Here is a 13,509-nt window from a genome sequence, read left to right as displayed (position 1 = left end):
CTCAAAGTGGAATTCCTGGGTCATATGGTAATTCTATGTATAGCTTTTTGAGAAACCATCAAACTGGTTTCCACAGCAGCTGCACCATTTTCCATTCTCACCAGCAGTGTATGAGGGTTTTAATTTCTCCATATCCTAGCCAACACTTGTTATTTTCCTTTTGTAAAAATTATAGTCATCCAGCTGGGTGTAGTGGCTCATGCCTGTAATCCCAGCACTTTGGGGGGCTGAGGTGAGAGGATTGCTTGAGCACAAGAGTTCGAGACCAGCCTGGGCAACATAGCGAGGCTGCTGTCTCTACCAAAACACCAGAAATGAGATACCACTTCACACCTGCAGCCTCAACCTCCTGGGCTCAAGTGATCCTCCCACCTCAGCCTCCCAAGTAGCTGGGACTACAGTTACGTGCCACCACACCTGGCTTGTTTTTTTTACTTTTTTTTTTTTACTTTTTTTTTATTTATTTATTTTTAGTAGAAACGGGGTTTCACCATGTTAGCCAGGATGGTCTCGATCTCCTGACCTTGTGATCCGCCCATCTTGGCTGGATCCCAAAGTGCTGGGATTACAGGCATGAGCCACAGTGCCCAGCGGCTATTTTTTTTTTTTTTTTAAATGAAACTCCTTTTTAATCCTATGTTGGGTCCCTCTGTTTGCTTCCTTTCTTGTTGGCATGATTTTTGCTGAGAAAATATAAAATTTCATTGGCTTTGGTTTTTTGTTTTTTTTTTTTTCAGAGATGGGGTCTTGCTATATTGCCCAGGCTGATCTTGAACTCCTGGGCCCAAGCAGTCCTCTTGCCTTGGCCTTCCAAAGTGCTGGGATTATAGGCATGAGCCCCTGGGCTGGACCTATTGTATTAGTTTCCTAGGGCTGCCAAAGTACCAAAAACTGTGTGGCTTTAAATCACAGAAATTGTCTCACAATTCTGGATGCTAGAGGTCCAAAATCAAGGCATCCACCAAGTTGTTTTCTTTTTTCTTTTTTTTTTTTTGAGATGGAGTCTCGCTCTGTCGCCCAGGCTGGAGTGCAGTGGCACAATCTCGGCTCACTGCAAGCTCCGCCTCCCGGGTTCACACCATTCTCCTGCCTCAGCCTCTCTGAGTAGCTGGGACTACAGGCGCCTGCCACCACGCCCGGCTAATTTTTTGTATTTTTAGTAGAGACGGGGTTTCACCGTGGTCTCGATCTCCTGACCTCGTGATCCGCCCACCTCGGCCTCCCAAAGTGCCAAGTTGTTTTCTTCTGAGGGGTGTTGGGGAGAGTCTGTTCCGTGCCTCACCTGTCATGTCTAGTGCTTTGCTGGCCATCTTCGGCTTCTAGTTGCATCGTTGAAACTTCTGCTTTCATCTTCCACATTTCCCCTTTTAATAGAACATTACTTAAATTGGATTAGGGACCACCTTAATAACTTCATTTTAACTTGATCACATCTGTAAACTCTATTTCCGAATAAAGCCACATATTTCATAAATAAAAAAAATTTAAAAAGGTCTCATTCTGAGGCACTATGGGTTATGACTTCAACATATCTTTTTTTGTTTTTTTGTTTTTTTGAGACAGAGTCTTGCTCTGTCACTCAGGCTGGAGTGCAGTGGCGTGATCTCGGCTCACTGCAACCTCTGCCTCCTGGGTTCAAGCGATTCTCCTGCCTCAGCCTCCCGGGATCACAGGCGCCTGCCACCATGCCCAGCTAATTTTTGTATTTTTAGTAGAGACGGGGTTTCACCATGTTGCCCAGGCTGATCTTAAACTCCTGACCTCAGGTGATCCACCTGCCTCGGCCTCCCAAAGTGCTGGGATTACAGCCATGAGCCACTGGACCTGGCCGGACTTCAACATATCTTTAGGGGGATACAATTCAATGCATGACACTCATAGACTTATGAGTTTATTTCTGGACTTTCAATTCTATTCCACTGGTCTGTGCCTATCCTTATGCCAGTACCACACAGTTTTTTGGGGTTTTTTTGAGACGGAGTCTTGCTCTTGTCACCCAGGCGGGATTGCAGTGGCGCGATCTCTGCTCACTGCAACATCCGCATCCCGGGTTCAAATGATTCTCCTGACTCAGCCTCCTGAGTAGCTGGAATTATAGGCACCTGCCACCACACCTGGCTAATGTTTTTGTATTTTTATTAGAGACGGGGTTTCACCATGTTGGCCAGGCTAGTCTTGAACTCCTGACCTCAGGTGATCTGCCTCAGCTTCCCAAGGTGCTGGAATTACAGGCGTGAGCCACCATGTCTAGTCCATACAGTTTTGATTACTGTAGGTTTGTAGCAAATTTTGACATTGGAAGTATGAGTCTCCTTTGTTATTTTTGAAGATTGTTTTGGCTATTCTGGGCCTCCTGCAATTCCATATGAACTTGCAGATCAGAGTTTCCATGTCTGTCAAAAAGGTTGCTGGAATTTTCTTTCTTTTTTTTTTTTTTTGAGACGGAGTTTCACTCTTGTTGCCCAGGCTGGAGTGCAATGGCGCGATCTCGGCTCACCACAACCTCTGCCTCCCGGGCTCAAGCGATTCTCCTGCCTCAGCCTCCCGAGTAGCTGGGATTACAGGCATGTGCCACCACGCCTGGCTAATTTTGTATTTTTAGTAGAGATGGGGTTTCTCCATGTTGGTCAGGCTGGTCTCGAACTCCCAACCTCAGGTGATCCGCCCGCCTTGGTCTCCCAAAGTGCTGGGATTACAGGTGTGAGCCACCGCGCCCAGCCAGTTGTTGGAATTTTCATAGGGATTGCGTTGAATCTGTAGATTGCTTCGGGTAGTATTGATATTTCATCTAGGTGTTCTTTTTAATGTTTTTCCAGCAGTATTTGGTAGTTTTCAGGCTACAAATCGTTCACCCTTTTGGTTAACTTTATTCCTAGGTGCTTAACCTTTAGATACTGTTTAAGTGGAATTGCTTTTCCTTTTTGGATTGTTCATTGCGGGTGTGTAGAAACACAACTGATTTTTGTGTGATCTTGTACCCTGCAACTTTGCTGAATCTGCAGCCCTAGAAGCTTTCTTGTGATTCTCTGGCATTTCCTATATATAGGATCATGTCATCTGTGAATAGAGATATTTTTACTTCTTCCTTTCCACTTTGGATGCCTTTTATTTTATTTTTTTTGTTTAATTGTTCTAGCCAGAACTTCCAGTACAATGTTGAATAGCAGTGGCAAAAGTGGACATCCTTGTCTTGTCCCTGATCTTAGGCAGAAAGCTTTCACTCTTTCACCATTGGGTATGATGTTAGCTGTGGGTTTTTCAGAAGTACCTTTTCTCATGTTGAGAGAGTCTATTTCTATTCCTAGTTTATGATTTTTAAAAATTATGATGCATGGTGGCTTATTCCTGTAATCACAATACTTTAGGAAGCCAAAGTGGGAGGATCACTTGAGGCCAGGAGTTCAAGACTGACCTGGGCAACACAGTGAGACCCTATCTCAATAAAAAAATAAACAATTTGCCAGGCATGGTGGTGCATGCCTGTAGTCCCAGCTACTTAAGAGGCTGAGGCGGGAGGAAGGCTTGAGCCCAGGAGGTCAAGGCTGTGGCTTCAGTGAGCCATGATTTCCACCACCGCCATGATCGTGCCAGCAACAGAGTGAAACCTTGTCTCAAAAAAAAAAAAAGCCGTGCATGGTGGCTCACGCCTGCAATCCCAGCACTTCGGGAGGCCGAGGTGGGCAGATCAGGAGGTCAGGAGATCGAGACCATCCTGGCTAACATGGTTGTAGGGGCCAGCCCTACAGGGTCTGTGGGTTTTTCTCCCCATGTGCGGAGACAAGAGATTGTAGAAATGAAGACACAAGGCAAACAGGTAAAAGAAAAGACAGCTGGGCCCGGGGGACCACTACCACCAAGACGCGGAGACCGGTAGTGGCCCCAAATGCCTGGCTGCGCTGTTATTTATTGGATACAAAGCAAAAGGGGCAGAGTAAAGAGTGTGAGTCATCTCCAATGATTGATAAGGTCATGTGAGTCACATGTCCACTGGACAGGGGGCCCTTCCCTGTTAGGTAGCCAAGGCGGAGAGAGAGAGGACAGCTTACGTCATTATTTCTTCTATGCTCTTTTAAGAAAGATCAAAGACTTTAATACTTTAATACTTTCACTAATTTTGCTACTGCTATCTAGAGGGTGGAGCCAGGTGTACAGAGTGGAACATGAAAGTGAAGCAGGAGGGTGACCACTGAAGCACAGCATCTCAGGGAGACAGGCCTCTGGATAACTGCGGGCAGGCCTGACATCAGTCAGGCCCTCCCCAAGAGGTGGTGGAGCAGGGTCTTCTCTAAACTCCCCCAGGGAAAGGGAGACTCCCTTTCCCGGTCTGCTAAGTAGTGGGTGCTTTTCCTTGGCACTGACGCTACCTCTAGACCATGGTCTGCTTGGTAACGGGCATCTTCCCAGACGCTGGCGTTACCGCTAGACCAAGGAGCCCTCTGGTGGCCCTGTCTGGGCATAACAGAAGGCTCGCACTCTTGTCTTCTGATCACTTCTCACCGTGCCCCTTCAGCTCCTATCTCTGTATGGCCTGGTTTTTCCTAGGTTATGATTGTAGAGCAAGGATTATTATAATATTGAAATAAAGAGTAATTGCTACAAACTAATGATTGATATTCATATATAATCAAAACTATGATCTATATCTAGTATAGCTCTTGTTATTTTATATGTTTTATTACACTGGAACAGCTCGTGCCCTCGGTCTCTTGCCTTGGCACTTGGGTGGCTTGCCGCCCACACATGGTGAAACTCCATCTCTACTAAAAATACAAAAAATTAGCTGAGCGTGGTGATGGGTGCCTGTAGTTCCAGCTACTCGGGAGGCTGAGGCAAGAGAATGGCGTGAACCCGGGAGGCGGAGCTTGCAGTGAGCCGAGATTGTGCCACTGCACTCCAGCCTGGGGGGCAGAGCGAGACTCCATCTCAAAAAAAAAAAAAAAAAAAAATCATGAAGTGTTGTTGAATTTTGTCAAATGCCTTTTCTGTGTTGGTTGAGAAGATCATGTGGTTTCCCCCACACCTTGTTCTATTAATGTGGTGTTTGCATTGATTTTTGTATGTTTAACTACCCTTACTTTCCTAGGATAAATCCCATTTCGTTATGGTATAAAATCCACTTAATATGCTGCTGAATTAGAGTTGCTCATATTTTTTCAGGATGTTTACATGTATATTCATAAGGGCTACTGGTCTGTAATTTTCTTGTGATATCTTTATCTAGCTTTGGTATTACGGTAATGCTGGCCCTCGTAGAATGAGTTAGGAAATGTTCTCTCCATTTCAATCTTGTGGATGAATTTGAGAAACATCCTTGTTATTATAATTCTTCTTTAAATATTTGATAGAATTCACCAGCACAGCCATCTGGTTTTGGGCTTTTCTTTATTGAAAAGTTTTTGATTCAATCTCTTATGATAATTCTACTGAGATTTTCTATTTTTTCTTGAGTCAGCTTAGGTAATTTGTGTGTTGCTAGGAATTTGTCCATTTCATTGATCTAGTTTGTTGACATATAATTGTTGATAGTATTCTCATACAATCCTTTGTATTTCGGTAGGGTCAGTAGTAATGTCTCCATTTTCATTTCTGATGTTAGTTATTTGTGTCCAGGCTAACTTTTGAGCCCAACTTTAACCTGACTTCAACCTCTACCTTATACCATGATACCATCCCCAACTTGACCTCTGACATCTGACCCTTGGCCCTTCTAAACTGACTTTTTTTTTTTTTTTTTGAGATGGAGTCTCACTCCGTCTCCCAGGCTGGAGTGCAGTGGCACAATCTCGGCTCACTGCAACCTCCACTCCCTGGGTTCAAGCGATTCTCCTGCTTCAGCCTCCCCAGTAGTTGGGATTACAGGCGCCCACCACCACACCTGACTAATTTTTGTATTTTTAGTAGAGATGAGGCTTCATCATGTTAGCCAGGCTGGTCTCGAACTCCTGACCTGAGGTGATCCGCCCGCCCCGGCCTCCCAAAGTGCTGGGACTACAGGCGTGACCAAACGCACCCGGCCCTAACCTGACTTCTAATCGCATCCTGTAACCTCTGACTTTAGTGATCTTGACTTCTGTCTGCTGCCATAGACTTTGAACAATTATTGCCTGGCATCTAACCTTCGTCCTTGCCCTTGGCTGTGCCCTGACCTCAAGTGACCTTTGACCTCTGGCCTTTGCAGCTACACATTCGGCAAAGTACAGGGCAACAGCGATCTCTACTGGAAGGCGCAGCGTTACCGCCTCATCCGGGAATTCCACTCTCGGCCCGCGCTGGCCCCGCCCTTTATCGTCATCTCCCACTTGCGCCTCCTGCTCAGGCAATTGTGCAGGCGCCCCTGGAGCCCCCAGCCATCCTACCCGGCCCTCGAGCATTTCCGTGAGAACAGAGCTTGGCTTAAAAAGGAGAAATATAGGGGACCGGGAGCCAGGAAGGCGAGGGGAAGGGGGCATGCCCCAAATGACTAGCGGGCGTGGCTTAGGCAGCGAGGGGCGGGGTTTAAGCAACAAGGGGCGGGGCTTACGCACGGAGGGGTGGGGCTTACGGATGAGGGGCGGGGCATGTTCTCGAATCACCAGGGGCCGGGTCGGGGATAGCGTGTTCTGAGGGTGTGGGAAGGGGCGTGGCCTGAGCCCTTTGACTCCGCCCGCCCCAGCAGGGGTCTACCTTTCTAAGGAAGCCGAGCGGAAGCTGCTAACGTGGGAATCGGTGCATAAGGAGAACTTCCTGCTGGCACGCGCTAGGGACAAGCGGGAGAGCGACTCCGAGCGTCTGAAGCGCACGTCCCAGAAGTGAGAGCGGTGCCTGGTCGGGGATGGGGCTTCTGGCCTGAGTCGGATCCTGACTTCAGCTGAAGGCAGGGTCCTGGGAGGGAGGAGGCCCGGGAAGCAGGCGGAGCCCCGGGGGGGTGGGTGGGCTGTAGGTGCCCCTGGTAAGAGACCCTCCCTTCTCAGGGTGGACATGGCACTGAAACAGCTGGGACACATCCGCGAGTACGAACAGCGCCTGAAAGTGCTGGAGCGGGAGGTGAGGGCTTGGGGCTTGGCTGGGGGACTGTGGCAAGGGTCGGGTAGGAGTTCCCATCTCCTGCTCTGACATTCCTTCCGTTCCCCAGGTCCAGCAGTGTAGCCGCGTCCTGGGGTGGGTGGCTGAGGCCCTGAGCCGCTCTGCCTTGCTGCCCCCAGGTGGCCCGCCACCCCCTGACCTGCCTGGGCCCAAAGGTCAGTGTGTAGCATCAGCCTGTGCATCTCCAGCCTCTGTTCCTGTATTTTTGCGTGTTTTTCTCTCTCGGCGCCTTTCCAGTGTCCCTGGGTCACTCTCTTGGTCTCCTTTGAGCGTTTTGTACTCTCGCCTTCGTGTTTCTTCTTTTTTGCCAGTCTCCCAGTTTTTCTGTCTCTCCCTTTCCTTGCCAATCACGTGTTCTCTCTTTTTTCTCTTCCCCCAGACTGAGCCCTGCTGGCGGACTTCAAGGAGAAGCCCCCACAGGGGATTTTGCTCCTAGAGTAAGGCTCATCTGGGCCTTGGCCCCCGCACCTGGTGGCCCTGTCCTTGAGGTGAGCCCCGTGTCCATCTGGGCCACTGTCGGGACCACCTTTGGGAGTGTCACCCTTACAAACCACAGCATGCCCGGCTCCTCCCAGAACCAGCCCCAGCCTGGGAGGATCAAGGCCTGGAGCCCGGGCCGTTGTCCCTCTGGAGGCTGCAGGGTCCTTGGGGTAACAGGGAGCACAGACCCCTCACCACTCACAGGTTCCTAACACTGGGGAAATAAAGCCATTTCAGAGGAATCGTGTCCGGAGGCTTGATTCTTGGGGGAACTGGTGGGTGTCTAGATCCAGGATGGGAGCTGGAGCTGGGGTGTTGGGTTTGGGGTTCTTGGTGGATTTGCTGCTGTAATTCAGATATTTTGGAGTCTGTTTCCTCCCCTGAGCCCCATTGTTCTTGCCTGAGACCCAGCACTTCTGTCTGTACTGTTCTGACGGCTGTCGCTTCAGTAGGACAAGACCCCACTGTACCCCCTCCCACCCAGTTTCAACTTTCCAGTGGAAAAATAACTCAGTGATAATAAGCAAATTATTTCCTGGAATGGAGGTGGGTGGGTGTTGTGTACATCTGCTTTGGCAATAGGGAAACGGATGATGCAAATTTGAGTAGATAAATGCATACGTGTCTTTAAAAAGTCTAATTAGTGGGAAATTGCAGGCCAGGCGCACACAGGGTTGAGGCAAATATGCGTGATTATACATGCAGCTTAACTAAATAACCCATAACAAGCTAAACTGGTAATGACAAGGTTGAACTGACAGCAGTTATTAGTTAAATAGCAAGAAAGCCACCAACAACTAACACATCCAAAAATCAAAACCAAAACATCCTTCCTCCAAATTGGAGGAGATCCAAGTATCTGTCACTGTGGGTGCAGAGTAGCGTTGAAACATTGCCAAGTGTTGTGTGGCAACTGCGACTTCTCTGGAAGATGCTGAGTTAGTTCTCACCAACCCAAGTAGTAATAATCACTGTAATGTAACCTACTTCCTTCCTTCCTTCCTTCCCTCCTTCCCTCCTTCCTTCCTTCCCTCCTTCCCTCCTTCCTTCCTTCCCTCCTTCCCTCCTTCCTTCCTTCCCTCCTTCCTTCCTTCCCTTCTTCCTTCCTTCCCTCCTTCCTTCCCTCCTTCCTTCCTTCCTCCCTTCCTCCCTCCATCCCTCCCTCCCTCCATCCCTCCCTCCCTTCCTTCCTTCCTCCCTTCCTTCTTCCCTCCCTCCTTTCCTCCCTTCCTCCCTCCTTCCCTCCCTTCCTTCTTCCTTCCTTCCTTTCTTTTCTTCTTTTTTTTTTTTTTCGAGACAGAGTCTTTCTCTGTCACCCAGGCTGGAGTGCAGTGGCACGATCTCAGGTCACTGCAACCTCCGCCTCCTGGATTCAAGCAATTCTCCTACCTCAGCCTCTGGAGTAGCTAGATTACAGGTGCCCGCCACCACGCCCGGCTAATTTTTATATTTTTGGTAGAGACGGGGTTTCACCATGTTGGCCAGGCTGGTCTCAAACTCCTCATCTCAGGTGATCTGCCCGCTTCAGCCTTCCAAAGTGCTGGAATTACAGGCGTGAGCCACCACACCCAGCGACTTTTTCTTCTTTTCTTTCAACAAGATCTCACTCTGTCACCCAAGCAGAAATGCAGTGACTCAATCACAGCTCATTGCAACCTCCACCTCCTGGGCTCAAGCATTTCTCCCACTCAGCCTCCTGAGTAGCTGGGACTACAGGCTTGCACCACCATGCCCAGCTAATTTTTTGGATTCTTGGTAGAGATGGGGTCTCACCATATTGCCCTGGCTGGTCTCAAACTCCTGGGGTCAAATGATCCACTCACCTCGGCCTCTCAAAGTGCTGGGATTACAGGCATAAACCACTGTACCCAGCCTCCAGTACTTTCTATATATATGTGTCCAGCGTTGTTTTAAGTGCTTCACGTGCACTAAATCAGTGAATCCTATGATAACCATATAAGGTAGGTACTATTATTGTCTCCATTTTGCAGATGAGAAAAGTGAGACACAGAAAAGTGGCTCAAATAAAGTCACACAGATAGAAAGTGGCTGAGTTGGGAGTTGGGCGTGGTGGCCCACGCCTATAAAACAGCACTTTGGGAGGCCAAGCAAGTGGATCACTTGAGGCCAGGAGTTCGAGACCAGCCTGGCCAATATAGCAAAACCCCATCACTACTAAAAATACAAAAATTAGCTGGGTGTGGTGGTGGACACCTGTAGTCCAAGCTACTCGGGAGGCTGAGGCAGGAGAATCACTTGAACCCAGGAGGTGGAGGTTGCAGTGAACCGAAATCGTGCCATTGTACTCCAGCCTGGGCGACAGAGCAAGACTCTGTTTCAAAAAAATAGTAATAAATAAAATAAAAATTGAAAGTGGCTGAGTTGAAACAGAAATCTGGGCAATCCAGAGAGCATCTGTAATGCACAATTTTATATTTGGAAATGTCAACTGCTGTGAAGCCACAGGAACTCACTCAGTCCATGTGCGAGTTTGAGCTTTTGTCTCTCAGCTGCAAATCCACCCTTGCCTCAGCTCTGTGATGTTGGGGCAGAGCCTCTGCAAGCCACGTTTTTGCTTTCCCAGCGGGGTTGCTATAAGCCCCGGCCTAAAGACGGCGCTAGACCGAGACCGGCAATTGGAGGAGGAAGCAGGGATTTGCTCCACCTATTTGCTCCAGGCTTCCGAGCAAGCGTCGCCCCAGAACAACACTCCCTCTGACAGCAGCAGTTCCTTCCAGGTTTATTTTTGTTTGTTTGTTTGTTGTTTTTTGTTAAGGTGGAGTCTTGCTCTATCGCCCAGGCTGGAATGCAATGGCGTGATCTCAGCTCACTATAACCTCCGCCTCCTGGGTTCAAGCAATTCTCCTGCCTCAGCCTCCTGAGTAGCTGGGATTACAGGCATCTGCCACCACGCCCAGCTAATTTTTGTATTTTTAGTAGAGACAGGATTTCACCATGTTGGTCAGGCTGGTCTCGAACTCCTGACTTCAGGTGATCCAGCCACCTTGGCCTCTCAAAGTGCTGGGATTACAAGTGTGAGCCACCACGCCCGGCCCTCTTCCAGGTTTTAAGTTTTATTTTTTGGCACCTCCCTAACCTGTTTCTTTTTCTATTTCTGTTGCTCAAACTGGAGTGCAGTGGTCGAGGCTCACTGTAGCCTCGACCTCCCAGGCTCAAGCCATACTCCCGCCTCAGCCTCCAGAATAGCTGGGACCACAGGTACACGCCACCACACCCAGCTAATTTTTTGTTTTCAAATTGTTTCGTAGAGATGGGGGTTTCGCCATGTTGCCCAGGTGGGTCTCAAACTCATGGGATCAAGGGATCCTCCAACCTCGGCCTCCCAAAGTGCTGTGATTACAGGCATGAGCCACCGTGCCGGACGCCATAACTAGCATCGTTGTCAGCCTTCTGTCACACCAGCACCACCCTGTAGCCCCTGGCTCTAGTCTGGGTTTCGGTTCTGCAGGGCTGCTGCCTCAACATTTTAGGTTCTGATAGCTCTATCCAGTCCTGGAGTGACAGGTGTAGCCTGCAGTTACTATTTTTATATGGTGCAGTTACTATTTCTGTGCTGTTTCTTCTCATTCCTTTCACGGTTTCCTGAGACCTGTTTAATTTATCTGAGACCCGTGTATTAATTCATCTCTGTTGAAGTATCTATATAACAGGAAAACTCCAGGTCATGTGTGTAGAAATCTGACATGAGTCATCAAGATGGAGAATTTGCACGAATTCCACATGTAAAGCGATTTGGAGACCAAAAATTCCTTAACTGAAGAGGAGGCTGGTACTCTTGAGGAATTACCCTAAAATAACTGCTGCAAGCTTATATTTTGCGTCTTCCATTCAAATAGGACTTGTCTCCATTTATGCAGTAACTGTGTATTGGAGAAAGGAAAATACTCAGACCTTTTAGGGATTAGCAGACACTGGCCCGGCCTATTTATTCATTTTTGAGATGCAGCCTCACTCTCTTGCCCAAGTTCGAGTGCAGTGGTGTGATCACAGCTCACTGCAGCCTGGCTCAAGTGATCCTCCTGCCTCGGCTTCCCAAGTAGCTGGGATCACAGGTGCACGCCACCATGCCCATCAATTTTTTTTTTTTTTTAATTTAGGCCAGTGTGGTGGCTCATGCGTGTAATCCCAGCACTTTGGGAGGCCAACACAGGTGGATCACCTGAGGTCAGGAGTTCGAGACCAGCCTGGCCAGCATGGTGAAACCCTGTCTCTACTAAAAATACAAAAATTAACTGGGCATGGTGGTGTGTGCCTGTAATCCCAGCTACTAGGGGGGCTGAGGAAGGAGGATCACTTGAACCTGGGAGGCGGAGGTTGCAGTGAGCCGAGATCATTCTGCACTCCAGCCTCGGCAACAGAGCGAGACTCCGTCTCAAAACAAACCAAACAATTGGTCTTTAATAATTTTTTATTTTTGAGATGGAGTCTTGCTCTGTCACCCAGGCTGGAGTGCAGTGGCGCGATTTCAGCTTAATGCAACCTCCACCTCCCAAGTTCAAGCGATTCTCCTGCCTCAGCCTCCTGAGTAGCTGGGATTACAGGCGTGTGCCACCACGTCTGACTAATTTTTGTATTTTTAGTAGAGACGGGGTTTCATGATGTTGGCCAGGCTAATAAAGTTTAAAAAAAAAATGAAAAAGAAATATATACCACATTTGAGGTATTTTCCAACCCATTTAGTGAAGTAACCTACAAAAATGCCAACTCGGAGTGTGGTCCAAGTGCATGAGAAGACTCTGTATCTGGCCCATGCTGAGCTTAAGCTCAGTCTTGTGACTCAGCGGCTCACATGATATTCAGAAAAGAATGTGGCAAATCGAGATGCTGTATGACCTCCAGAAAGTGCCAAGAGGAGCATTTTCCGGCATAAACTCGTAGGGTTTTGGCACAAAGCCATGCCATCTTCTGCACACAACTCATCTCTGTGAAGAAACAATTCCTTATCTCGATTAGAGATGGATACCTGGCCATGAAGCACCGAACAGTGATAAAACCTGACCTGACCATCAGGGACTCGGTGTAATCCGACCCACAAATCCAGAAGATTGAGCACAGGCAATGGCAGTGCATCAGGTGGAAATAAGAAATAAAGTGTTGGCTGGGCACCGTGACTCACGCCTGTAATCCCAGCACCTTGGGAGGCCGAGGCAGGGGGATCACCTGAGGTCAGGAGTTCGAGACCAGCCTGGCCAAAATGGAGAGACCCCCATCTCTACTAAAAATACAAAATTAGCCAGGCATGGTGGCGCATTCCTGCAATCTCAGCTACTCGGGAGGCTGAGGCAGGAGAATTGCTTGAACCTGGGAGGCAGAGGTTGCAGTGAGCTGAGATTGCACCATTGCACTTCAGCCTGGACAACAAGAGCGAAACTCTGTTTCAAAATAAATAAATAAATAACTAAGGTGTTGGCATAAGCAATGACACAAGCAAATTGCTTGAGTGGACAGCACAGACCATTCTGCCATCTATACCCACTGTTTTGTCTTCTCTCCATTTATACCCATGGCTTCATGGACAGCTCCTCATGATTTTTTTTTCTTTTCTTTCTTTCTTTTCTTTTTCTTTTTTTTTTTTTTGAGATGGAGTCTTGTTCTGTTGCTCAGGCTGGAGTGCAGTGGTGTGATCCCGGCTCACTGCAACCTCTGCCTCCCAGGTCCAAGTGATTCTTCTGCCTCAGCCTCCCGGGTAGCTGGGACTATAGGTGTGCACCATCACGCCCAGCTAATTTTTGTATTTTTAGTAGAGATGGAGTTTCCCCATGTTAGACAGGCTGGTCTCAAACTCCTGACCTCAGGTGACCTGCCCTCCTCAGCTTCCCAAAGTGCTGGGATTACAGGTGTGAGCCACCGTGCCAGGCAGCTCCTCATGATTAATTGAACTGGGAAGGACACAACTTTGGGCTGGTTTTTAGATGGCTCAGCATGATATACTAGGATTCTCGGAAT

At 48.4% G+C, this 13,509-nt stretch overlaps 1 protein-coding gene across 5 annotated transcripts in view; it reads left to right on the top strand.

The window, feature by feature from the left end:
• Positions 1–7,774, top strand: part of TRPM4 (transient receptor potential cation channel subfamily M member 4) — a 54,608-nt gene extending 46,834 nt beyond the window's left edge. For 4 of the 5 annotated variants that reach the window (XM_032169154.2, XM_058425577.1, XM_058425578.1 and 1 more), the window contains 5 exons: positions 6,179–6,375; positions 6,656–6,788; positions 6,951–7,023; positions 7,112–7,217; positions 7,442–7,774. In XM_032169154.2, coding sequence (XP_032025045.1) covers positions 6,179–6,375; positions 6,656–6,788; positions 6,951–7,023; positions 7,112–7,217; positions 7,442–7,446 — 514 coding nt within the window. In that variant the 3' untranslated portion in view covers positions 7,447–7,774. The remainder of the gene's footprint in view (positions 1–6,178; positions 6,376–6,655; positions 6,789–6,950; positions 7,024–7,111; positions 7,218–7,441) is intronic. The other variant, XR_009209063.1, reaches the window with a different exon arrangement.
• The last annotated feature ends 5,735 nt before the right edge of the window (positions 7,775–13,509 follow it).

This window comes from Hylobates moloch, unplaced genomic scaffold, assembly GCF_009828535.3.
Source record: "Hylobates moloch isolate HMO894 unplaced genomic scaffold, HMol_V3 SCAFFOLD_12, whole genome shotgun sequence".
Classification (NCBI taxonomy): Eukaryota; Metazoa; Chordata; class Mammalia; order Primates; family Hylobatidae; genus Hylobates; species Hylobates moloch.
Note: the sequence above shows the minus strand (reverse complement) of the source record. Positions and strands in the feature narration are given on the sequence as shown.